The sequence below is a fragment of the Scyliorhinus canicula genome, chromosome 6, assembly GCF_902713615.1.
Source record: "Scyliorhinus canicula chromosome 6, sScyCan1.1, whole genome shotgun sequence".
Classification (NCBI taxonomy): domain Eukaryota; kingdom Metazoa; phylum Chordata; class Chondrichthyes; order Carcharhiniformes; family Scyliorhinidae; genus Scyliorhinus; species Scyliorhinus canicula.
Genome location: NC_052151.1, coordinates 5,526,625 through 5,554,496, shown reverse-complemented (window position 1 = coordinate 5,554,496; position 27,872 = coordinate 5,526,625). Strand labels below are relative to the sequence as shown.

The 27,872-nt window shown below is 47.3% G+C and overlaps 1 protein-coding gene across 4 annotated transcripts in view; it reads left to right on the top strand.

Moving 5' to 3' along the window:
• enah (ENAH actin regulator) overlaps window positions 1-27,872 on the top strand; it is a 482,877-nt gene that overhangs the window by 344,168 nt on the left and 110,837 nt on the right. For 3 of the 4 annotated variants that reach the window (XM_038798926.1, XM_038798924.1, XM_038798927.1), the window contains 2 exons: window positions 2,636-2,717; window positions 26,909-27,183. In XM_038798926.1, coding sequence (XP_038654854.1) covers window positions 2,636-2,717; window positions 26,909-27,183 — 357 coding nt within the window. Of the gene's footprint in view, window positions 1-2,635; window positions 2,718-7,709; window positions 7,807-26,908; window positions 27,184-27,872 lie in introns of those variants that run through there. The other variant, XM_038798925.1, reaches the window with a different exon arrangement.

Sequence of the window (27,872 nt, the reverse complement as noted above, 5' to 3'; positions counted from 1 at the left end):
ACAGTTCTCTTCCCCATCTAAAGTTCTGGCTGGTCTAGTACCCCAAAGACTGCCACTCTCGGGCATGGATCCACCCTCACCCCCACAACTTTGGACATTCCCTCGACAACGGCTGTCCAGAACCCGACATGTAGGTGTGGTTGGCCGGGCGACTCTGGCACTGTTCACATTTGTCCTCCACCTCCGGGAAGAACCTGCTCATTCGGGTTCAGGTCAGGTGTGCTCTGTGCACCATTTTAAGCTGCATTAGGTTGAACCTTGCGCAGGAGGAGGTGGAGTTGGCCTGGTTCAGTGCTTCGCTTCAGAATCCCCACCCTACTTCCATCCAAAACTCCTCCTCCCATTTTTCCCCTGTTCCGCTCAATGGGAAGCGTGTCCTTTCTAAAAGTCGTCCGGGCAGCACGGTAGCATTGCGGTTAGCACAATCGCTTCACAGCTCCAGGGTCCCAGGTTCGATTCCGGCTTGGGTCACTGTCTGTGCGGAGTCTGCACATCCTCCCCGTGTGTGCGTGGGTTTCCTCCGGGTGCTCCGGTTTCCTCCCACAGTCCAAAGATGTGCAGGTTAGGTGGATTGGCCATGATAAATTGCCCTTAGTGTCCAAAATTGCCCTTAGTGTTGGGTGGGGTTACTGGGTTATGGGGATAAGGGGAGGTGTTAACCTTGGGTAGGGTGCTCTTTCCAAGAGCCGGTGCAGACTCGATGGGCCGAATGGCCTCCTTCTGCACTGTAAATTGTCTGTAAATTGTCTGTCTGTATGTGTTCCCACAATTCCCCTTTTCCAGACTGTCTGCATCCAGTATTTCCTCCAACATTGTGTCTCTCAGGGTGCTCGGGTACCTCCTCATCACCTTGCGGAGAAAGTTTTTGATTTGCAAATGTCGGAGTTCCTCATTTTCTCCATGACTGTGTGGGACTCACTCCCAAAATCCAAATATGTGCAGGGTAGCTGGATTGGCTACGCTAAATTGCCCCTTAATTGGAGAAAAAATGCATTGGGTGCTTTGGTTTTCTCCCACAAGTCCCAAAAGACGCGCTGTTAATAATTTGGACATTCTGAATTCTCCCTTAGTGTACCCGAACAGGCGCTGGAATGTGGCAACTAGGGGATTTTCACAGTAACTTCATTGCCGTGTTCATGTCAGCCTACTTGTGACAATAATAAAGATTTCTGATTTCCAAAACCTTTTCCCATTTAGAAAATAATCTATGCTTCCATTCTTCCCACCAAAGTGCATAGTTTCACACGTTTCCACATTGTATTCCATCTGCCACTTCATTGCCCACTCTCTTAGCCTGTCCAAGTCCTTCTGCAGCCCCCCTGCTTCCTCAATACTACCTGTCCCTCTGCATATCTTTGTAACATCTGCAAACTTAGCAACAGTACCTTCAGTCCCTTCTTCCAGATTGTTAATGAATCCCTCACAATCAACATCCTAAGGGTTAGCCATATTAATAATGTGGCTATCAGGGCAGGTCAAAGGCTAGGTATCCCAAGGCGAGTAACTCACCTCCTGACCGCCCCCCCAAAAGCCTACAAGGCACAAGTCACGAGTGTGATGGAATATGTGATGAGTCCAGCTCCAACAACACACAAAAAGCTCAACACCATCCAGGACAAAGCAGCCCACTTAATGGATCCCCTGTCACAAACATTCAAACCCTCCACCACCGACGAACAGTGGCAGCCGTGTGTACCATCTACAAGATGCACTGCAGTATTTCCCAAAGTTTCTTAGACAGCACCTTCCAAACCCACGACTACTACCATCCAGAAGGACAAGAGCAGCAGATACCTGGGAACCCCACCACCTGCAGGTTTCCCTCCAAGTCACTTAACTGCCTGACCTGGAGATATATTGCCGGTCCTTCACTGCCGCTGGAGCAACATCCTGAAAATCCCTCTCTGACAGTTACACCCTCGGGACTGCAGTGATTCAAGAAGGCAACTCACCACCACCTTCTGAAGGGCAACTCGGGATGTGCAATAAATGCTGGCCTAACCAGCGACCCCCCCATGTGTGGCCTTGGATACTGAATGTTGCTAGGGGGCACCAGTGTTGAGTCCAATTCTGTCCAGATCCAGTCCTTTCAGTAGGGAGCACTGGACAGCTGTGGTCTGATTTCCTCTCCCTAAATTAGTGGTACTGAGACTGTGATTTGCTTACTCACGATGGCTGAATGCTGGGCAAACATTTTGTCACTTGAATGCGCAGAATGCATGGTCATACTATGATGTTACATGATGCCTTTCAGTATTGGCTGACTGTTATTGGCAAGCTTTGAATATACAATCTGTCAATGGAATTCATTTACACACTTTTCTGTATGCTAATTATAGCTCTAAAAGATTCCAACTAAATGTACCATTTTATTTTAAAATTCTGTGCATAAAAGAACATGCTGTGTAGTTGCATAGGGAAAAAACAGTCACTCTGTGACATCTGTGAATGAATTTGTGTATCTGCTCTTTATTCCTGTGTTAACTTTTTATAAAAGAATATCCTTTATCCCCGAACAGGTGCCGGAATGTGGCGACTAGGGGCTTTTCACAGTAACTTCATTGAAGCCTACTCGTGACAATAAACGATTTTTATTTCATTTCATTAAATTATTTTCCTTGTTTCCCCATTTCAGGTCCAACATTATCACGACAGAATTCACAACTGTTCCCACAAGTGCAGAATGGACCATGCCAGGAGGAACTGGAAATTCAGAGGTGGTAAAGACTTACTTGTTTATCCTGGAGAGATAAAAATGGTGACTTGTCCTGAAATGTGTCTAACATTACATGCTATTATTTTAATAAGATAAAAAAAGCTTCCTAATAAGGTAAGAGCCCATGTTGGGGGTCAGATGTTAGCGTGGACTAACATGTAACTAGTAGTGTGCCACAGCGATCAGTGCTGGGGCCACAATTATTTCCATAATATATTACTGACCTCGACGAGGGCAATGAATGAAGTATCGCCCAGTTTACAGATGGCACAAAAATAGATGGGAAGTAAAGTGGTGAGGATGGCACAACGAGTCTACAGTGGGATATAGACAGTTAAATGAATGTGCTAAAACTTAGCAACTGGAATATAATATAAGAAAATATGAAGTACTGCTCTTTGGTAGGAAGAATAAAGGAGCTGAGTATCATTTAAATGGGGAAAGACTGCAGAAAGCAGCAGCTCAGAGGGATTTGGGGCCCTCGTGCTGCAGAAAGCAGCAGCTCAGAGGGATTTGGGGCCCTCGTGCTGCAGAAAGCAGCAGCTCAGAGGGATTTGGGGCCCTCGTGCTGCAGGAAGCAGCAGTACAGAGGGATTTGGGGCCCTCGTGCTGCAGAAAGCAGCAGCTCAGAGGGATTTGGGGCCCTCGTGCTGCAGAAAGCAGCAGCACAGAGGGATTTGGGGCCCTCGTGCTGCAGAAAGCAGCAGCACAGAGGGATTTGGGGCCCTTGTGCTGCAGAAAGCAGCAGCTCAGAGGGATTTGGGGCCCTCGTGCTGCAGAAAGCAGCAGCACAGAGGGATTTGGGGCCCTCGTGCTGCAGAAAGCAGCAGCTCAGAGGGATTTGGGGCCCTCGTGCTGCAGAAAGCAGCAGCTCAGAGGGATTTGGGGCCCTCGTGCTGCAGAAAGCAGCAGCACAGAGGGATTTGGGGCCCTCGTGCTGCAGAAAGCAGCAGCTCAGAGGGATTTGGGGCCCTCGTGCTGCAGAAAGCAGCAGCACAGAGGGATTTGGGGATCTCGTGCTGCAGAAAGCAGCAGCTCAGAGGGATTTGGGGCCCTCGTGCTGCAGAAAGCAGCAGCACAGAGGGATTTGGGGCCCTCGTGCTGCAGAAAGCAGCAGCACAGAGGGATTTGGGGCCCTCGTGCTGCAGAAAGCAGCAGCACAGAGGGATTTGGGGCCCTCGTGCTGCAGAAAGCAGCAGCTCAGAGGGATTTGGGGCCCTCGTGCATAAATCAGAAAAAACTAGGAAAAGCTGGAATGGTCTTTATTTAAAAGGGAATGGAATATAAAAATAGAGACGTCCTGCTAAAACTATAGAAGGCACACGCTAGAAATATTGGCAACAGTTTGATCCCCATACCTAAGGAAAGATATTGGAGACAGTCCAACACAACGTTCACTAGGTTGATCCCAGGTATGTCAGGATTTTCTCATGAGGAACGGTTGAATAGGTTAGGCCTGTATTCATTGGAGTTGAGGAGAATGAGAGGTGACCTTATTAAGACGTATAGGCCGGGATTCTCCGAAATCCCGGCCAAGTGTTGACGCCGGCGTTAAAACCGGCGTGAGCGACACCGGTGTTAACGGTCCTCCAGGCACAGTCATTCTCCCCTTCCTTGGGGGCTAGCACGGCGCCGGAGACTAGCACGAAAGCCGGCCCTATACGTCCGGCATGGTTCTGCGCATGTACGCCACGGCCGTCTCCGCATCGGCTTTCGGGCAACATGGCGGAGCCCTATGGAGGAACATAGGCCCCCCGCCACCCCCCGGTTGCACCCAATCGCGGGCCTGGCCACCGTGGAGGCGCCCCCGGAGTCGGCACCCCCTGCCCCCACCAGGACGGCCCCCGCAACCAGAATGCAGAGGTCCCGCTGAGTAGGCCCATACACGAACAACGTCGGCGGGCACTCGGCCCGTCGAGTGCAGAGAATCGCCGCGGGGGCTGCTTTCAACGGCCCCTGACCGGCGCCCGTGCTGGCACGATTGGCGGCGATTCTCTGCTCATCGGAGAATCGGCGGCCCGGCGTCGGAGCAGCGTGGCGGGATTCACGCGCACCCCGACGATTCTCCGACCCAGGCTTGGAGAATCCCACCCCATAGGATTTTTAAGGGGTTTAACAGGGTAGATGCTGAGAGGTTGTTTCCCCTTGTGGGAGAGTCTAGGGCCAGAGGGCATAGTCTCAGAGTAAAGGGTCACCCATTTAAAATCAAAATGAGGAGGAATTTCTAACGTCAGAGGGTAGTGAATCTGTAGAATTCTTTACTGCAGAGAGCTGCAGAGGTTGGATTGTTAAGTACGTTCAAGGCTGAGACAGACAGATTTTTGATTAGTAATGGTTATGAGAATAAGGCAGGAAAATGGAGTTGAGGATTCTCATAGCAGAAGTCATGATCTGATTGAATGGCAAAGCAGACTCATTGGGCCAAATGACCTACTTCTGCTCCTACATCTTATTGGACATGGTTGGGATAGACTGCCTGGACCTGCTGGTGATGGGGCAGGTCCACCTGCCGTCCACCGCCGCCAGCCAGTGCCATAGCTAGAGACCCCCGCCCGTGAGCCAAGCAACGATGATAGCAGCTCGGATGGCAGCCTTCACGGAGACTTGGGAGACCCCGTAGCTCGGGCCGGAGGATGACACTTTCCATCACAGCTGTCTCCAACACCCTCCACCATCCCAAACGCTCACCTCGGTTGGGCATTTTAATGAAGAGGCTCCTGGGATGCTATCTTGTGTTCACTACACAGCTGCTTGGATACAGCAGGTGGAATTAGGAACATCCGAGAGGGCGGAAGGTCGGAGGGCAGGCCGACCCCAGGGACTCGCTGCTGTTCAGGTGGGTTTCGGGCTTCTGGACAGTAGATCCCACCCATAGTGGAGATGCAGTCGCAGAGCCAGGGACTACAAGAAGGGTTGTCAGTGAGCAGCCAGTACCTGCAGCTGCAGTTGGAGGAGTCCAACCACATGTAGCAGCAGGAGGTGATGTTGACCATTTGTGCCACCAGGCCAACACCGCACGGGTGGCATCTGCGCTGGAGACATTGGGTGCAATGGTTATGGCTATGGATCAACATCTGTGCTGTGCTGGTCGAGGCTCAGGGCAGGGTTGCTGCCTCTCAGGCAACCATGTGCCAGAGCCACCTGGACATTGCAGCGACACTCCTGAGCCTGATCCTGTAACAGCAGGCCATGGCTGGAAAGTCAGCGGCATTGCTCAGGTGGTGAGGGCGGTGTGGGGCTGCGGGTGGTATTAGTGGGGGTTGACCCACGTGTCATGGGAAACCGCATGACACAAAGGGAGGTGGCCCAATCCCAGAGGGAGATGGCACAGTCACAGGTGATGTGGCACAAACCCAGTAGGTGGTGGCACAGTCAATGGGTGATGTGTCACAGTCCCAGATAGATATGGTCCACTCCCTGTGCTCCATGTCCGGGAGCGTGCGGACTCTGGTAGAGACCAGGGCCTCCAGGACTGGCAGCGTCAGGTGGCGGGGGAGCCTCGGGGGATAACTCCGCTCAAACCCCCATCCCTGGAATAGCCCAGGGCAGCATGGTAGCGCAGTGGGTAGCACTGTTGCTTCACAGCTCCAGGGTCCCAGGTTCAATTCCTGAGTTGGGTCACTGTCTGTGTGGAGTCTGCACGTTCTCCCCGTGTCTACGCGGGTTTCCTCCGGGTGCTCTGGTTTCCTCCCACAGTCCTCAAAGACATGCTGTTAGGTAATTTGGACATTCTGAATTATCCACCTGTGTACTCGAACAGGCGCCGGAACTAGGGACATTTCACAGTAAGTTAATTGCAGTGTTAATGTAAGCCTACTTGTGACAATAAAGATTATTAAAAGGGGCCATCGGGCACCTCGAGGGAGGAGGAGGTGATGGAGTCCATGCTGATGACTTCTACAAGGAAAGAGTTGGAACCACTGCAGCACCTCGGACTCTTCCCCCCCCCCAAATCCCTGGTGCATGAGGTGGGCAGCAGCCGGAACAGGGCGGTACCACGTCACCTGGGACACACGAGCAGCAGCCAGGCCCATCCACCCAGGTCGCAGGGTGGCAATCAGAACAGGCCACCTCCACTCCTGCTGCACCATCTGGGGAACCACCTAGAAGTAGTGTTAGGGCCTATAAGACCTGAAAATTAGACACCAGTTAAGATGGAATGGGTGCAGGGCACAGTTATAGGGGCTAGGGTGCAAATCTGTAAATATTTGTTCACAGTTAAACAACTCCAGAATGGAGACAGTCAACCGCTGTGTAACTGCTCCTCCTCCCTTCCCTGTGTGTTCTATCTGATATTTTCTCCCCCCTTATCGCCATCTTCAGTGCCTCCCTGTTCTGGTTGCAACGCATGTAGTTGCCGATTGCCAGTGCCATCTTTTCACAAAAAGCCTTGTCAGCGAGCAGAGCCGTGTCCAACCTCTCATCCACATAATGTGATTCCTGGTCTGAGATAGCTGTTGCTGAATATTCAGTCCCTACTATTCGATTTCCCCACTACAAAGAAGTCTATTCAGGAGTAGGCCCTGAGAACATTTGAGAAGAAGGAGCACTCCCATCTCTTCCCCCTGCGGTGATGTGGTAATCAGGAAACTAATTAACCCTCTTTCAGAAAACTTCCCAGTCCACTTATGTCTCAAAGGGAACATCGTGTATAAAAGAAATATGCGCTTTTTCCAGTATGTGGACCATCACAACTCTCTTGCAATGATTCTTAACTTTAATTTGTGTCGCTTCAACTGGAACTCTTTTTACACATGTTATTCTATATTTTTACACATGACGTGATTGCGTTTATTGATAGGCTTAGCAGCTGGTTCAGTCAGCAATCCCCTCAGTTATTATGAGATAGTGAGCTGTGAAATAGCTATTTGACTAGAAGAAACTCCATTAAGACATTTGCATCATTGTACTGGTGCTGAGTTGTGGGCTATTAATTCAGTCTGTGTCATAAACCAGGCATTCATGTTAGGAAAGATATAAAAGGATTCAAATCAATCCTAGTTATTATTTTGCAAGTTAGCAGCCATGAAGCTGTTCGACAAAAATGTGTATCAGAAGAATATGGGACCAGATATCAGACATTTCTTAGCGTGAGTACAATAAGCCAACTATGTCAATTTACAATAAGTATTTTCATAGAGTGAGTCATACAGCACAGAAAAGGCCCTTCAGCCCATTAAGTCTGCGCTGGTCAAAAACAACACCTAACTATTTTCAGCAGTGTTCTTAACAGGAAAACCATTACTATAGGACGAATTTGGTTATGAACGATAGTGAATGGTACCCTTTGTTATTCTATATTATATATTTATGGAATTCTGGATTTACCAGATCTATTGATAAACTGTCACTGATTAAGTGACTGATAAACAGTCTACCAGGTTTAGCACCATATCCATACATATACCTATGGAAAATCAGGCACAATTACTGCTCCCAATTACTATTTTGGCTCCTAAAAAGTACAAGTGGAAGGTTACCAAGTGAGTCTGGGATTTAGACCGTAAGGAAACCAAAGGATATGATGCGAAAGTGGAGATGAGGTGGAAGATCAGCTCAATGAAAAACAGTCTCGAGTAGCCATATGGCCTACATTTGCTTCTCTTTCTTATATTCTTGTCAGATGAAATTGTAATGCCTCCATTGTTAAATGGACTGCTGCTCACATAAAGACTGAAGTATTTATGGTCACTGTCAATAGCTTGAGGGGCAAAGAAGAAAAAATGGGAAATAAGGTAATAATTGCAATCTCTGGTTTACTCAGATTCCAGGCTTATTATGTGTTGCAATTAAAATGTTTAATTTTACAGATGAATTTAGGCTGAATTCCTCAAAATATTGTAAATGTGAAGCCTCTGACCTTTGTATTTAGTATATAGTCTTGGTGTGCTTATATCAGTCTAATAGTTTGAATGAAAACTGACAGGGCAGCAGCACTCTGCAGTTGTTTGAATGTCCAATTGCCATGTGCTTCAGTGATTTATCAGTTAATTGAGAGGTGGTCATCACACACACACACACAGCAATTCTTGTTTGAGTTGGGTACCAGGGACGAGAATGCAAACACGTAGCCATTGACTTGTTAATGATGGTACTGAAGGACAGAGGGAACTCTCCTGGAGGGGTCTTATGTTCCAATCTGCCTTACTAGCTAATGAACAAATAGATTAATTTTCTGAACTGGTGTGAGTAGATCTTAAACAAAATAACAAATTGGTTGAACTTAAATGCCCCTAAAAATGCAAGAGTAGAAAATTGGATGGGATGCGCCAAGTAACTGCGAAATGAAAAACAATACCCAGTTGATAGGTATGGAGATGATGAAGTCTACGTTTGAGGGTTTGATACGAATTGAATGAAAATGACTGCAGTTTGAATCTTGTCACTCATTAACTAGCCATTCTGTACACCTTACTAATGTAGATAACATAGCTCTTAAACTGCAGCAGCAGTTGTACTCTGGGTGCAGAGTTTGACAGCAAGGTAACTATTAGTAATTGTATAAAAGCAAAATACTGCGAATGCTGGAAATCTGAAATAAAAGCAGAAAATGCTGGAGAAACAGCAGTAGTATCTGTGAAGATTGAAACCGAGTCCGTATGACTCTTCTTCTGAGCTTGAACTGTTAACTTTCTCTCTCCACAGATGCTGCCAGACCAACTGAATTTATCCAGCATTGTCTGTGTTTTTATTAGTAACTGTATGTTGACAGAATTTTGAACTGGTTGATTGTCTGCATAGCTTTTCAGGCTATCCTATTGTCATTGACTGTCAAAAGATTATTAATCATTTGGCAGTATATCCAGTGAGTACAATTAAGTGGCAAGAAATGGCCCAAATTCAGCTTTTACATGCATGCATTGTATGAATGTAAATGTTTCCTCCTATTCTATTGTTGGAAACATCGGAATAAAGATGGTTATATTATTTTTCATGGCGACGCTTTGAAGTGATTAGAACATTATATTTGTCAGATTTTGGAAGGTTGTGCTTTCTTTTGCACCTTCCTGTTTTAGGGCTTGAAAACAAACTGATTCAATTGTACATTGTCATTGATCCAACTAACAATTGTCATATTAACATAGATGGGAAAGAATATTTGGCTTTAATATAGGCCATATTCTGTAAATTAATTCCAATTCAGCCCAACTCTCTCAATACAGAGTACTTCACAAAAATCTCAATCCATCACATGTCTCTCTATTACTCTCCTGTTAGACTGTCTAATTAAACAGAATTTTGCAGAGCGCAAACAAGGCGTATGGGACAACAGGTCTATGCTGGTACTTATGCTCCACACTTCAAATTTTCTGCTCTGAGTCATTTGAATGTTTTTCCTTAATGGTGAGAATAAGGAGAATAGGTATAGTCATATTATGTACTTAATATGGGTCCTTTATGTTGCACTGGTGGTGACTGATTGGTGAGACCTCGAGGCTTGTGTTTAAGCATAAACATCTTTATTGGTAGGCTCTAGTTATTTACAGTTCCAAGTATGGACAGGCTAGCTGCTAGAGTGTTGTTCTAGACTGTTCTCTGACCATGTGACTACATACGTCACACTGTGCCAGTGCCACTCTCCAGTCGGATAACTCACTTTGCAGAGCAGCTTACATTATAATGCATGTAGGAACATGTCATCACAGGTATAACCTGGAAAAGGAAAAGTGAGGACCAATATCAGGAAGCACTTAACTAATACATAGAATGGTCTTTCTATTGTGTAGGGTAGTGGCTGCAAAAACTCTGGAGTCACTCTCGAGATTCATTGAGACATTCATTTCTAGTAGATTTGTCAAGCATGATTTCCCTTTCATAAATTCATGCTGACTTTGTCTGATTATACCATTGTTTTCCAAATGCTATTGTTATGGGCAGGGTTTAGAGAACCCCAAAGTGTATCATGGAGTTCACCTGATCCACAACTTTTAATAGATTGTGGTATGGGGAGCACAAGGCCCACTCTACAGGGGTGGTACAGCAGAAATGGAAAAGTATTTTTTAAAGCAAAACAATGTTTATTCTATGAACTTCAGACTTCTGTACCTTCTGCCTGATGGAAGAGTCTGGAAGAAGGCAGTGCCTGGGTGGCAGGAGTCTCTGATAATGCTGTCTGCCTTCCTGAGGCAGCGGGAGGTGTAGACAGAATCAATGTGGGGGTGGCAAGCTTGTGTGATGCGTTGGGCTGAGTTCATCACACTCTGCAGTTTCTTGTGGTCTTGAACCGAGCAGTTGCCATACCAGGCTATGATGCAGCCAGATAGGATGCTGTCTATGGCACATCTGTGGAGGTTTGTGAGAGTCGATGCAGACATGCCAAATTTCTTTCGTTTCCATAGGAAGTAGAGACGTTGTTGGACTTTCTTGACTGTTGCATCAACATGAGTGGACCAGGACAGACTGTTGGTGATGGTGACCACCCAGGAACTTAATGTTATCGACTATCTCCACTTTGGAGCAAAAGGGAAAATGCTGGAAAATCTCAGCAAGTCTGGCAGCATCTGTCAGGAGAGAAAAGAGCGAACGTTTCGAGTCCGATGACTCTTTGTCAAAGCTAACAGACAGAGAAAGTGGGAAATATTTATACTGTGGAGTGAGAATGAAAGATGAGTCATAGCCACAGAAACCCAGGGAAACCGGGTGCTAATAGCCACAGACACCGCGGGGAAAGAGTGTTAATGGCACCACTTTGGAGCCATTGATGCAGACGGGAGTGTGTGTCGTGCTACGCTTCCTGAAGTTGATGATTAGTTCCTTGGTCTTTCTGACATTTAGGGAGAGGTTGTTTTTGGTACACCTGCAACCACAGTCGGATCATCCGCAAACTTGTAGATTGAGTTGGAGTTAAATCTTGCCACACAGTCATGTGTGTATAGGGAGTACAGTAGAGGACTGAGCACACATCCTTGTGGGGCTCCGGTGTTGAGGACTATTGTGGAGGAGGTGCTGTTGCCTATCCTGACAGATTGCTGTTGGTGTGGAAGTCAAGGATCCAGCTGCTCAGGGAGGGGTCAAGTCCAAGATTGCGGAGTTTGGTTATTAGTCTTGTTGGGATAATGGTGTTGAAGGTGGAGCTGTAGTCGATGAACAGCAGTCTTACATAGGTGTCCTTGTTGTCGAGGTGTTTGAGTGTTGATTGTAGAGCCAGGGAGATAGCGTCTGCTGTGGATTGGTTGCGGTGATAGGCAGACTGCAGTGGGTCGGGACCGTTTGGGAGGCTGGCAGTGATCCGTCTCATGACTAGCCGCTCGAAGCATTTCATGCTAACAGACGTCAGGGCCACCGGCCGGTAGTTGTTGAGGCAGGCCACCTTGTTCTTCTTTGGTACTGGTATTATGGTGGTCTTCTTGAAGGAGGTGGGGACCTCACAGCGGAGGGGTGAGGTGGTGAAGATATCTGCGAATACACTCGCCAGCTGGTCTACACAGGCTCTGAGTGCTCGCCCAGGGACTCCATCGGGACCCGTCACTTTCCACGGATTACCTCTGGGGCTGTAATAGAGGGTATGGGTGTGTCCAGGGCTGTTGGGGTGGGTGGCACTGATATATTGGCTGATTGCTCAAAGCGGGCATAGAATTTGTTCAGATCGTCGAGTAGGGTTGCTCCTGCCCCAGCGTCGGGCCTTGCTTCATAGCCTGTGATCCTGTGATAATCCTATTGACTCCCACGAAGAAAGATTTTGAATGAAAAACTGGAAGGCACTGAAACAAAAATAGAAACCTTGGGAGGATATCCATTTTGACCGACTGAACCCTCTCTGCCAAAGTCAGCAGGAGGTTATCCCAACTCTTTAGGTCATCTTTCACCTCTTTAACCTGGGCCCCAAAATGTAACTTCCGTGGTGAGGCTGAACCATGGGCCACCCGAATTCCCAGGTAACGAAAACTCGACCTGGCCAAGCAAATAGGCAATCGCAGAAGGAGTAACACCTGCCCCTTTACCTCCTCCCTGCTCATCATCTCAGGCCCTAAACATGCTTTTCAAGTGAGGCAGTGCTTCGTGTGCACCTCCTTCAATCTGATCTATTGCATTCGCTGCTCCCAATCTGGTCCACTCTACATTTCAGAGACTAAAAGTAGATTGGGTGACCACTTTACACAACACCTCCAGTTCGTCTGCAAGCAGGACTCAGACCTTCCTCCCGCTGCCGTTTCAGCTCACCGTCCTGCTCTCACATCCACATGTCCGTCCTTGGCCTGCTACAGTGTTCCAGTGAAGCCTAGCGCAGACCGGAGGAACAGCACCTCATCTTCCAATTAGCCACAATATAGCCTTCTGGACTTAACATTGAGTTCAACAACTTCAGACTGGGAACTCGCTCCTCCACCTTCACCCCATTTTTAGTTCTATCAATTTATTTTCATTTCTTCCATTGATCTGTTTTTCCTCATTATTGTTCCCCTCCCCGCACTCCACTTCGGCCAACTGTTCCCAGTTTCCCTTTACACACTGCTCACCTTTGTTCTGCCATCCATACATTTTAATCTTTACGTGCCACGGGCAGCACGGTGGCACAGTGGGTTAGCACTGTGGCCTCACGGCGCCAAGGTCCCAGGTTCGATCCCGGCTCTGGGTCACTGTCCGTGAGGAGTTTGCACATTCTCTCTGTGTTTACGTGGGTTTCGCCCCCACAACCCAAAGATGTGCAAGGTGGATTGGCCATGCTAAATTGCCCCTTAATGGAAAAAATGAATTGGGTACTCTAAATTTAAAAAAAAATCTTAATGTGCCACTATCAGCACGCTTCTTAGCCTTAATCACTCCCATTTACATTCCTTTTATCTTCTGTCCTCGACATCTTTGTCTATCTCCACCTATCACTGGCCCCTATCCAGCCCCACCGCTCCTAACCCCACTACAGTATAAATCTGACCCCATTTCCAGTTCTCTAGCTTTGACATACAGTCATCCAGACTCGAACGTTCGCTCCCCTTTCTCGCCACAGATGCTGTCAGACCTGCTGAGATTGTCCAGCATTCTCTGTTTACGTGTCATGCAAAAAAGGCAACTTCCCAAGTCAGCTTCCCTCCCTGGAATATTCACTGGAAAGCATTCGCATTTACCCAGGTTCAATCTCTATCCCGAGAAGGAACAGAGCAGCTTCATTATCCCCTCTGCACTGGAGAGAAGGTCTGTCACATGCAGCAGCAGGTCGTCCACATATTATGACACCCTATGCTCCCTCCCCTCTCTGTTCCCCTCCAGTTTGTGGAAGACCTGAATGCTATGGCCAGGGACTCAATCGCCCTGGCAAACAATAGCGTGGACATTGGGCACCCCTGTCCCATGCCTGGTTTAGCACTGGGCTAAATCGCTGGCTTTTAAAGCAGACCAAGGCAGTCCAGCAGCACGGTTCAATTCCCGTACCAGCCTCCCCGAACAGGCGCCGGAATGTGGCGACTAGGGGCTTTTCACAGTAACTTCACTTGAAGCCAACTTGTGACAATAATCAATTTCCATATTTCATTTCATTTCCTCGGTTGGAAGTATTTTGAATTTAAAGCGTTTATACGGACACTCGCAGTAAGGGCTATAAGAGCTGGAATACATGATAAATGGCAGGACCCTGGGAAGCACTGAGGGTCTCAGGGATCTTGGTGTGCATGTACTGGTCCCTTCAGATAACATAAGAACATACGAACTAGGAGCAGGAGTAGGCCATCTAGCCCCTCGAGCCTGCTCTGCCATTCAATGAGATCATGGCTGATCTTTTGTGGACTCAGCTCCACTTTCCGGCCCGAACACCATAACCCTTAATCTCTTTATTCTTCAAAAAACTATCTATCTTTACCTTAAAAATATTTAATGAAGGAGCCTCAACTGCTTCACTGGGCAAGGAATTCCATAGATTCACAACCCTTTCGGTGAAGAAATTCCTCCTAAACTCAGTCCTAAATCTACTTCCCCTTATTTTGAGGCTATGTCCCCTAGTTCTGCTTTCACCCGCCAGTGGAAACAACCTGCCCGCATCTATCCTATCTATTCCCTTCATAATTTTAAATGTTTCTATAAGATTCCCCCTCATCCTTCTAAATTCCAACGAGTACAGTCCCAGTCTACTCAACCTCTCCTCATAATCCAACCCCTTCAGCTCTGGGATTAACCTAGTGAATCCCCTCTGCACACCCTCCAGTGCCAGTACGTCCTTTCTCAAGTAAGGAGACTAAAACTGAACACAATACTCCAGGTGTGGCCTCACTAACACCTTATACAATTGCAACATAACCTCCATAGTCTTAAACTCCATCCCTCTAGCAATGAAGGACAAAATTCCATTTGCCTTCTTAATCACCTGTTGCACCTGTAAACCAACTTTCTGTGACTCATGCACTAGCACACCCAGGTCTCTCTGCACAGCGGCATGCTTTAATATTTTATCGTTTAAATAATAATCCCGTTTGCTGTTATTCCTACCAAAATGGATAACCTCACATTTGTCAACATTGTATTCCATCTGCCAGACCCTAGCCCATTCACTTAACCTATCCAAATCCCTCTGCAGACTTCCTGTATCCTTTGCACTTTTCGCTTTACCACTCATCTTAGTGTCATCTGCAAACTTGGACACATTGCCCTTGGTCCCCAACTCCAAATCATCTATGTAAATTGTGAACAATTGTGAGCCCAACACGGATCCCTGAGGGAAACCATTAGCTACTGATTGCCAACCAGAGAAACACCCATTAATCCCCACTCTTTGCTTTCTATTAATTAACCAATCCTCTATCCATGCTACTACTTTACCCTTACTGCCATGCATCTTTATCTTATGCAGCAACCTTTTGTGTGGCACCTTGTCAAAGGCTTTCTGGAAATCCAGATATACCACATTCATTGGCTCCCCGTTATCTACTGCACTGGTAATGTCCTCAAAACATTCCACTAAATTAGTTAGGCACGACCTGCCCTTTATGAACCCATGCTGCGTCTGCCCAATGGGACAATTTCTATCCAGATGCCTCGCTATTTCTTCCTTGATGATAGATTCCAGCATCTTCCCTACTACCGAAGTTAAGCTCACTGGCCTATAATTTCCTGCTGTTTGCCTACCTCCTTTTTTAAACAGTGGTGTCACGTTTGCTAATTTCCAATCCACCGGGACCACCCCAGAGTCTAGTGAATTTTGGTAAATCATCACTAGTGCATCTGCAATTTCCCTAGCCATCTCTTTTAGCACTCTGGGATGCATTCCATCAGGGCCGGGAGACTTGTCTACCTTTAGCCCCATTAGCTTGCCCATCACTCCCTCCTTAGTGATAACAATCCTCTCAAGGTCCTCACCGGTCATAGCCTCATTTCTATCAGTCACTGGCATGTTATTTGTGTCTTCCACTGTGAAGACCGACCCAAAAAACCTGTTCAGTTCCTCAGCCATTTCCTCATCTCCCATTATTAAAACTCCTTCTCATCCTCTAAAGGACCAATATTTACCTTAGCCACTCTTTTTTGTTTTATATATTTGTAAAAACTTTTACTGTCTGTTTTTATATTCTGAGCAAGTTTACTCTCATACTCTATCTTACTCTTCTTTATAGTTTTTTTTAGTAGCTTTCTGTTGCCCCCTAAATATTTCCCAGTCCTCTAGTCTCCCACCAATCTTTGCCACTTTATATGCTTTTTCCTTCATTTGACACTCTCCCTTATTTCCTTAGATATCCACGGTCGATTTTCCCTCTTTCTACCGTCCTTCCTTTTTGTTGGTATAAACCTTTTCTGAGCACTGTGAAAAATCGCTTGGAAGATTCTCCACTGTTCCTCAACTGTTCCACCATAAAGTCTTTGCTCCCAGTCTACCTGAACTGGTGGATACAGTGCTTAAGCAGGCATATAGTGTGCTTGCCTTTATTAGCCGAGGCAGAGCTTAAGAGCAGGGAATTTATGCTGGAACTGAATAAAATGTTGGTTAGGCCACAGCTAGAGCATTGTGTGTAGTTCTGGAATCCACATTACAGGAGGGATATGACATCATTGGAAAGGGTGCAGAGGAGATTTATCAGGATGTTGCCTGGGCTGGAGAGTGTTAGCTATGAAGAGAGATTAGATTGACTGGGTTGTTTTCCTTGGAGCAGAAAAGACTGAGGGGGGGGACATGATTGAAATGTACAAAATTATGAGGGGCATAGATAGAGTAGACAGGAAGAAACCTTTCCCCTTGGTGGAGGGACCTTAATGACCAGGGCTCATAGAGTAACGGTAAGGGGCTGGAAGTTTAGAGGGTATGTGAGGATGAACATTTTACCCAGAGGGTGGTAAGAGTTTGGAACCTGCAGCCTAAAATAATGGTAAGAAGTCTTACAACACCAGGTTAAAGTCCAATGGGTTTGTTTTGAATCACTAGCTTTCGGAGCACTGCTTCTTCCTCAGGTGAATGAAGAGGTGGGTTCCAGAAACATATATATATAGACAAAATCAATGATGCAAGACGATACTTTGAATGTGACTCATTGTGGGTAATTGTGGTCCAGGCGGAGCAACTGGAGAAAGGGGTAACCCCAGGTTAAAGAGGTGCGAGTTGTCTCAAGCCAGGACAGTTGGTAGGATTTTGCAAGCTTGGCCAGATGGTGGGGGGTGAATATAATGCAACATGAATCCAAGATCCCGGTTGAGGCCGTATTCATGTGTGCGGAACTTGGCTATAAGTTCCAGCTCGGCGATTCTGTGTTGTCGCGCGTCCTGAAGGCCGCCTTGGAGAATGCTTACCCGAAGATCAGAGAGTGAATGCCCGTGACTGCTGAAGTGTTCCCCGACTGGAAGGGGACATTCCTGCCTGGCGATTGTTGCACGATGTACCACCATTACACATGAGACCACTCACCAGGTACGTGGTACATACTCGTGCGACTCGGCCAACATTGTCTACCTCAAACGCTGCAGGAAAGGATGTCCCGAAGAGTGGTACATTGGTGAGGCCATGCAGACGCTGCGACAACAGATGAATGGACATCGCGCAAAAATCGCCAGGCAGGAATGTTCCCTGGTGGAGGCAGAGACCCTCATAACCTTTAAGAAGTATTCAGATATGCCCTTGCGGTGCCAAGGCATACAAGGCTATGGGCCAAGTGTTGGAAATTGGGATTAGAATAATAAGGTGGTTGTTTTTTTACCAGTGCTGATGTGATGGGCTGAAGAAGCTTTTTTGTGATGTAGGGCTCTATGACTCTATAATTAAATCTAGGTCCAAGCCAAACCTCCCCAAGACCTCTAACAAATAGCCCCACTCCACCCTATCAAACACCTTCTCCGCATCTAGCAAGATAATCGAACATTCAAGGGATGAAGAGGGGGACAAAACCTGATTATGCAACCTCCGAACATTGGCTGCTGTCTTCCCTTAACAAACCCCATCTGCTCGTCAGATATAATCCCAGGGAGGGAGGGTTCCATGCACTTTGCCAAGACCTTGCCAACAGCTTTGCATCCGTATTGGATAATAAAATGGGGCGGTGCGGCCCACACTCTGTTGGGTCTTTATCCTTCGTTACCATCAAGGAAATTGCCACCTGCGCCAAACATCTCAATCAGCACTGAGGCCAGCAACCCGGCAAATATTTTATAAAATTCACTTGGGAACCCACCCAGCCCTGCACCTTCTCCAACTGCATCAAACTCATACCCTCCATAACCTCCTCCAAAGGAGCCTCAAATTCTTAACTTTTCTCCCGTCCAACAACCCGAACATTGACAACCCATCCTCCAGGGCTCCGGCTCCTAAAGGTTCCGATTAACCAACTCAAATGTCTCATTAACCTTGGCTGGGGTCAAGACCAGTTCACCCGCCACGCCCCTGATCGGTGCAATTTCCTGAGAAACCGCCTGTCGTCTCAACTGGTGCGGCAATAAGCGACTAGACTTTTCCCTGAGCTCATAAAAAACCCGCTCGAATGTCTGGGTGGCACGGTAGCACAGTGGTTAGCACTGTGGCTTCACAGCTCCAGGGTCCCAGGTTCAATTCCCAGCTTGAGTCACTGTCTGTGCAGAGTCTGCACGTTCTCCCTGTGTCTGCGGCGGTTTCCTCTGGGTGCTCCATTTTTTCCCCACAGTCCAAAGATGTGCAGGTTAGGTGGATTGGCCACGCTAAATTGCCCTTAGTGTCCAAAAAGATTGGGAGGGTTTGCTGGGTTACTGGGATGGGGTGGAAGTATGGGCTTAGGTGAGGTAGTCTTTCCAAGGGTCGGTGCAGACTCGATGTGCTGATTGGCCTCCTTCTGCACTGTAAATTCTATGTTCTATATGCAACAGCACACCTCCTGGGATTGGATTTGTTTATTGTCACGTGTACCGAGGTGCAGTGAAAAGTATTTTTCTGTGAGCAGCTCAACTGATCATTAAGTACATGGGAAGAAAAGGGAATAAAAGAAAATACATAATAGGGCAACACAAGGTATACAATGTAACTACCATAAGCACTGGCATCGGAGGGCGGCACAGTGGATTAGCCCTGCTGCCTCATGACGCTGAAGTCCCAGGTTAGATCCCGGCTCTGGGTCACTGTCCGTGTGGAGTTTGCACATTCCCCCCTTATTTGCGTGGGTTTCGCCGCCACGATCCAAAAATGTGCAGGTTAGGTGGATTGGCCACGCTTAATTGCCCCTTAATTGGAAAAAATGAATTGGGTACTCTAAATTTATATTTACAAAAACCAAAATAAAGCACTGGCATCGGATGAAGCATACAGGGGTGTAGTGTTAATGAGGTCAGTCCATAAGAGGGTCATTTAGGAGTCTGGTAACAGCGGGGAAGAAGCTGTTTTTGAGTCTGTTTGTGCGTGTTCTCAGATTTCTGCGTATCCTGCCCGATGGAAGAAGTTGGAAGAGTGAGTAAGTTGGGAGTGAGGGGTCTTTGATTATGCTGTCCGCTTTCCCCCGGCAGCGGGAGGTGTAGATGGAATCAATGGATGGGAGGCAGGTTCGTGTGATGGACTGGGCTGTGTTCACGACTCTCTGAGGTTTCTTGCGGTCCTGGGCCGAGCAGTTGCCATACCAGGCTGTGATGCAGTCAGATAGGATTTCTATGGTGCATCTGTAAACGTTGGTAAGAGTTAATGTGGACATGCCGAATTTCCTTAGTTTTCCTGAGGAGGTATAGGCGCTGTTGTGCTTTCTTGGTGGTAGCATCGACGTGGGTGGACCAGGACAGATTTTTGGAGATGTGCACCCCTAGGAATTTGAAACTGCTAACCATCTCCACCTCGGCCCCGTTGATGCTGACAGGGGTGTGTACAGTACTTTGCTTCCTGAAGTTAATGACCAGCTCTTTAGTTTTGCTGGCATTGAGGGAGAGATTGTTGTCGCTGCACCACTCCACTAGGTTCTCTACCTCCCTCCGTATTCCGGCCCACTATGGTCGTATCGTCAGTTAACTTGTGGATGGAGTTGGAACCAAGTTTTGCCACTCAGTCGTGTGTGTACAGGGAGTAGAGTAGGGGGCTAAGTACGCAGCCTTGTGGGGCCCCGGTATTAAGGACTATTGTGGAGGAGGTGTTGTTGTTCGTTCTTACTGATTGTGGTCTGTGGGTCAGAAAATCAAGGATCCAGTTGCAGAGTGGGGAGCGAATCCTAGGTTTTGGATCTTTGATATGAGCTTGGCTGGGATTATGGTGTTGAAGGCGGAGCTGTAGTCAATAAATAGGAGTCTGATGTAGAAGTCCTTGTTGTGGAGATGCTCTGGGGATGAGTGTAGGGCCAGGGAAATTACGTCTGCTGTGGACCGGTTGTGGCAGTATGCGAATTGCAGTGGATCATGGCGTTCTGGGAGTATGGAGGTGATGCGTTTCATTACCAACCTTTCAAAGCACTTCATTACGATTGAAGTCAGAGCCACCGCACAGTAGTCATTGAGGCATGTTGCCTGGTTCTTCTTTGGAACCGGTATGATGGTGGTCTTCTTGAAGCAGGTGGGGACGTCGGAGTGGAGTAGGGACAGGTTAAAGATGTCCACAAACACCTCTGCCAGCTGGTCCGTGCAGGCTCTCAGTGCACAACCAGGGATCCTGTCCGGGCCTTCGCCTTCCGAGGGTTCACTTTCAGGAAGGCCGATCTGACTTCGGAAGCTGGGCTGTTGGGGCACTCGACAGCGGATTGTTGGTTTCCTGCTCGAACTGAGCATAGAATGCATTGAGTTCTGCAGCAGGAGATACTGCTCGGCTTTGCTTTGTAGCTTGTTATATTGTTTAGTCCTTGCCACAACCGCCGAGAGTCTGTCTGTGATTCTATCTTGGTGTGATATTCTCTCTTAGCATCTCGGATGGCTTTGCGGGGGTCATACCTGGATTTCTTGTATAGGTCATGGTCGTCTGACTTGAACGCCCCAGACCTGGGGGCAGCACGGTAGCATAGTGGTTAGCACAATTGCTGCACAGATCCAGGGTCCCAGGTTCGATTCCCGGCTTGGGTCACTGTCTGTGTGGAGTCTGCACGTTCTCCCCGTGTGTGCGTGGGTTTTCTCCGGGTGCTCCAGTTTCCTCCCACAGTCCAAAAATGTGCAGGTTACGTGGATTGGCCATGCTAAATTGCCCTTAGTGTTCAAAATTGCCGTTAGTGTTGGGTGGGGTAACTGGGTTATGGGGATAGGGTGGAGGTGTGGGCTTGTGTAGGGTGCTCTTTCCAGGAGCCGGTGTAGACTTGATGGGCTGAATGGCCTCCTTCTGCACTGTAAATTCTATGGTCTATAGACCTGTTCTTCAGTAGGGAATCAATCTCGCGATTGAGCCGTGGTTCCCGGTTGGGGAACATACATACTGCTTTCTTTGGCACGCAGTCGTCCACACGTTTGCTGATGAAGTCTGTGACGGTGGTGGCATACTGATTTAAGTTGGTCGCTGAGTTCTTAAATATGGACCAGCCCATTTCTCTAAGCAGTCATGTAAGAGCTTTTCTGTTTCCTCGGACCAGCACTGCACAACCTTCTTAGCTTGATTCTCCCACTTGAGTTTATGCTTGTACGCCAGGAGAAGGAGCACCGTCTTATGGTCTGATTTCCCAAAGTGCGGTCGGGGGATAGATCGGTAGGCGCAAGAGTGTTGTCGCCCCTGGTGCAACCTTACCATTGATAGCAGCCCAATTTTGATTTTTTTCCAATTAAGGGGCAATTTAGTGTAGCCAATCCACCTACCCTGCACATCTTTGGGTTGTGGGGGTGAGACTCACGCAGACACAGAGAGAATACGTAAACTCCACACCTGGGGAGTGACCCGGGGCCGGGATCGAACCCGGGTGATTGGCGCCATGAGGCAGCAGTGCTAACCACTGAGCCACCATGCCACCCTGCCAAAACCCAACTGTAGCTTCTTCCTACAAGCCAGTTACTCCGGTGTCTGATTGGCCAAATATTGACACCCACTTCCAAGATGGCATCCACCAACCTTTGTCTCTCCATCCTTTCATTCTTCTCCTTGTGCGCCTTAAAATAAATAACCTACCTTCCAACAACTTCCTCCAATGCCTCCCACGGCATGGAAGGGGAAATCTCCTCACTCCTATTAAATATCAAGTACTCCTCAATTGCGGGGCAGACCCTCTCGCAAAAGCTTTTATCTGCCAGCAGCGACATATCTGAGTATTGCCCAACACAACCACCAGGTCCACATAATAGGAGGCGTGATCAGAAATCATTATCAGTGAGTACCGCGCCCCAGCCACCCATGGCAACAGGAATCTACTTCCCACAAAGAAGTCGATCCTGGAGTAGACCTGGTGGACCTGTGAGAAGAACGAGAAATCCATCTCCCCTGGGTGCAGAAATCTCCAGGAGTCAGCACCCCCCCATCTGCTCCACAATGGTCAACGGTGCTTTCGCCATCCCAGAAGGCCTCAACACCTTAGGCTTTGACTTATCCAGTCAGGAATCTAATACGCAATTAAAGTCCCCAACCGTAATTAGATGGTGCAAGTCCAAATCCGGGATCAAAGACAACAACAAAATTAATAAAAGCTGCGTCACCCAATTTGGGGCATACACATTGACCGAAACACCGGTGCACCTGCTAACACCCACTAACTAGTACATTCCTCCCATTCGGATCTATAAAAATCTTCCCCGCTGATCACCTTCTCGTGGGCTCCTGAAACCTCTCAACGCAGTTTCTGTACTTTGTAACGCGCCAGGGTTTAGAAAACTCCATTGGATATCATGGAGTTCACCTGACCTACAACTGTTTATTAATTTTGGTTATGGGGAGCACAAGGGCCTACCTTTCAGGTGTTCTTCACCAGAGGCCTTAAGCATTTTTAATCAAAAACAAAGTTTATTCTACAAATTTAGCTAACATTTTTATAAACACACACAGTAAACATTTTTATCAACTTCCAACATAAATAGCGCACACAACAACAGCATTCTGTGTTTAACCCTCAATAAATTTCCCTTAACTGTTTCAATTTTATAACAACATCCCATAAATTAGAAAACCCTTTAACCAAAACAGTAGGTTTGAATTCCTTCCAGAAAACAGTTATCACGTTTCAAGTTATGAAGTCATCTGGAAACTGCTTTTAAAATGCAGAGAGAGAGACTCCAAAATACTTGTCTGTCTGAATACAGCAGTCAAATGTGAAAACGAAAGCAAAAAACTCAGAGCCACACAACAGTCCCAAACCAAAGCGAAAGTAAAACTCAGATCCACAGCCCAGCTCCACCCACACAATGACATCACTGAAGCCATGTGATAAGGCAAAACGTTTCTTAAAGGGACACTGCCATGACAAGTTCTACAGCCAAACTTTCCACGATTAAGGGAGAGGCCCCTTGCGTTGTAATCGCCTCTGTCATTTTCTTTTCCCCAGTGCACACAAAGCCTCTATTTTCAAAGCTGTTTCCTTATTCTTTTGTTGTCTAGTTCTACACCGATTGCACTTCCCCTTACTGTGGGAGACTTAAATCATCGAGTTAAAAAGTTTTGGGTGGGAGTTCCACTGCCGGTCAGGCGAAAATAGTTGTAAATGTGATCTCCGTCGGGAGCTCCCACACGTGCGACCGCTCCGTTACATGCGGCAAGGGAAGTCTGACTGAGCAGGTTATTGCTGAGTAGTGTTGCTTGACAACTCGTTCCATCAATTTACTGATTGGATTTAGGCAGATGGGACAGCAGTCGGCCCGGATGGATTCATTTTGCTTTTGGCGGATGGGACACACGTGGGCAGTTTCCCATATTGCTACAACTGTGCTGAAACTTCGCTAGCAGCATAACTAGTTCTGAAGCACTGGCCTTGAGCATTGTAACTGGGATGTTGTTGGAACCTGCTGAGTCAGCCGCTTTGTGATATTGTAATTTGAAATGGATGAAAATAAGCATCTGTTGAGAATTATGAGGTTGTTTAATTCTTCACCATTCGCAACTGCTTGTAGTGGGACAACAGAGTTTTGACCTGATCAATTGTTTGTACCATCAACTAGCTCTCTCTAGCATGCTGCTTTTGCTGTTCAGCATTATTGATACATTTTAGACACTAAAGAAATGGAGGAATGTGGGAATAAGGCAGGAAAGTTGAGTTAAGGTGGAACATAGAACATATAGTGCAGAAGGAGGCCATTCGGCTCATCGAGTCTGCACCGACCCACTTAAACTCTCACTTCAACAATGTCCCGTAATCCAATAACTCCTCCTAACCTTTTTGGACACCAAGGGAAATTTAGCATGGCCAATCCACCTAATCCGCACGTCTCTGGACTGTGGGAGGAAACCGGAGCACCCGGAGAAAATCTTCGCAGACATGGGGAGAACATGCAGACTCTGCACAGACAGTGCGGAAGATCTCATTGAGTGACTGAACATGCTTGAGGGGCCATATGGCCTTTGCTCCTATTTCTTGTGTTCTTTTATACCCCTTCCAGAGAACAACGGTGTGATGGTGATGAAGTAGTGCGGGATATGCCAAGAGTAGGCGGCTACAGATTGTGGTCATAGAACTGTGCAGACGGAGGCCATTCGGCCCATCGAGTCAGCACTGACCCACTTAAGCCCTCACTTCCATTCTATCCCCATAACCCAATAACCCCATCTAGCCTTTTTGGTCACTAAGGGCAATTTATCATGGCTAATCCACCTAACCTGCATGTCTTTGGGCTGTGGGAGGAAACCGGAGCACCCGGAGGAAACCCACGCAGACACGGGGAGAACGTGCAGACTCCACACAGACAGTGGCCCAGTGGGGAATCAAACCTGGGACCCTGGCACTGTGAAGCCACAGTGCTATCCACTTGTGCTACCGTGCTGATCTAATATGCATATGCAATTCTGTTGTTGCTGATGCCCCATGGATGCCCAGTTTTTAACTGTTGGATCATCTCTTAAGCAAGTCCATTTAGCAGAGTGGTATTCCACATGACAGGATGGAAGATGTCATCATTTTAAAGATGGACTAGATCTCCTCACAGACTTACCCGGTTTTCATGTACAGACACATGTGCAACAGGCAGACTGGTGAGAGCAATGTCAAGGAAGTTATTCCTTTGTATTGACATTGTTAGCATCTGCAGCAAGCCCAGTCTTGCAGCGATATCCGTCCTAGTGTCAGGCCACATTTGAAGGTGAACATCGAACTCGCCCAACCAAAGTGCAATCTGTTCCCTTAAAATCCTCAGCTCTTCTTCTAAGTGATGTTGAACATCAAGGAGTACTGACTCAGTAACTGATAAGGAAGGGCAATAGTTGGTTGCCAGCAGGAGTTTCTGGTCTGCGTTTAACTTGAAGCCATGAGACTACAGGGGTCAATGGTGAGTCTTTTCCCAAAGAGTCTTTTATCCACAGCTAAATATCACTGTGCTTCAATGAGGTGGATCTGTCCTACTAGTGGGATAGAGCATACTCGGGTATGATACTGGAGGAACCTGGAGCATTGGTAGATGGTTATAATGTTGAGAGTGTGACAATTAAGTTGTATCTTGAATAGCTGTCCCAGTCCCCAGATGTCAGTGAGAAGGACTTCATAAGTTTTACTGAACCAGAAGTCATTGGTATATGTTGCCACCCAGGTTGATAGGGTTGTGAAGAAGGCCTATGGTGTGTTGGCCTTTATTGGTAAAGGGATTGAGTTCCGGGGCCATGAGGTCATGTTGCAGTTGTACAAAACTCTAGTACGGCCGCATTTGGAGTATTGCGTACAGTTCTGGTCGCCTCATTATAGGAAGGACGTGGAAGCTTTGGAACGGATGCAGAGGAGATTTACCAGGATGTTGCCTGGTATGGAGGGAAAATCTTATGAGGAAAGGCTGATGGACTTGAGGTTGTTTTCGTTAGAGAGAAGAAGGTTAAGAGGTGACTTAATAGAGGCATACAAAATGATCAGAGGGTTAGATAGGGTGGACAGTGAGAGCCTTCTCCCGCGGATGGAGGTGGCTAGCACGAGGGGACATAGCCTTAAATTGAGGGGTAATAGATATAGGACAGAGGTCAGAGGTGGGTTTTTTACGCAAAGAGTGGTGAGGCCGTGGAATGCCCTACCTGCAACAGTCGTGAACTCGCCAACATTGAGGGCATTTAAAAGTTTATTGGATAAGCATATGGATGATAAGGGCATAGTGTAGGTTAGATGGCCTTTAGTTTTTTTCCATGTCGGTGCAACATCGAGGGCCGAAGGGCCTGTACTGCGCTGTATTGTTCTATGTTCTATGTGCAAGGTACAGAGTTTGTAGAAAGAGGGGAAGGCATCGTGGGCAACCAAGAGATTTTTCATAGAATTTATAGTGCAGAAGGAGGCCATTCGGCCCATCGAGTCTGCACCAGCTCCTGGAAAGAGCACACTACCCAAGTTCAACACCTCCACCCTATCCCCATAACCCAGTAACCCCACCCAACACTAAGGGCAATTTTAGACACTAAGGGCAATTTATCATGGCCAATCCACCTAACCTGCACATCTTTGGACTGTGGGAGGAAACCGGAGCACCCGGAGGAAACCCACGCACACATGGGGAGGATGTGCAGACTCCGCGCAGACAGTGACCCAAGCCGGAATCGAACCTGGGACCCTGAAGCTGTTAAGCAATTGTGCTATCCACAATGCTACCGTGCTGCCCATTTGAGAGCAAGTTGTTGTCATTTTGGTGTAAAGAGAGAGAGAATGTCTTGTATTTTTTTTTAAGAGAACAAAGTGGCCAGTGCAATTCATACATTTAGTACTAAAGGTTGTGTTACAATTTTGTGGCCTGTAACTCTGCCTTGGCATAACATCCACTGTGCCTTCCTGTGTGTTCCAGGCAACTGCAAGAGCAGCAACGACAGAAGGATTTGGAAAGAGAACGCCTGGAGCGTGAGCGGATGGAACGTGAGAGATTGGAAAGAGAGAGGCTTGAACAGGAACAGGTGGAACGTGAAAAGCAGGAGAGAGAAAAACATGAGCGTATGGAGCAAGAAAGGCAAGAACGAGAAAGACAAGAACAAGAGGAACTGGAACGACAAGAAAGGGAACATCAAGAACAGCTCGAGAGAGAACAGCTGGAGTGGGAGTTGGAACGGAGGATGTCATCTGCTGGTAAGTGATAAGTAGAGGTAAATGTAAGTTATGTGCTGGTCACAGTAAATGGATCAGATTTGAAGCTACAGTATCTCTTTTTGTTGGCCGTCCCTCCGACCTATTTCACTTACAGGTTTGTTCGGTTCAGTATGTGATAAAAAGGTTTGTTTTAATTTGGGATTGTGATGCAGAGCTTAATATTTGATTTGCTATACAGGTTCAAGGACTGGAGAGTGAACTGATTCAGAACTGGCCTGCATTTCAGTTAAAGCTTGGGATTTTGTAGTCAGCAGTGAGGGATCAGAACTCATGGTTCATCATGCTTGCAGCTGCCCACAGACTTTTTGTGGACTTTTGAGCGGCATCTTGTATTATTAGATCATTTTCAGCACAGTGCCCTCAACAATGCATCTGTTGTGTATCCAGGGTGATCAACCACCCCTTGATTTATTGGGTTGCCCCATAATCGATTCTACTGTTCCAGGTTCCAGGACACTCTTTCCCATATTTCGGACTTTTAAATCATGTGCATGCGCAGCATCTACTCTGCTCCCATTTGCACCGGCCCCAAACTCTGACAGCATCCCCATGCCAGAACGTTCCTTAATTTTCCCCGCGAGAGTTGGGCAATCTGGACATATTTGAACAGAGCAAGCAACAGCAATGCTCTTCAACCAATCAGGTTGAAGAATCTTCTCTGACACGAG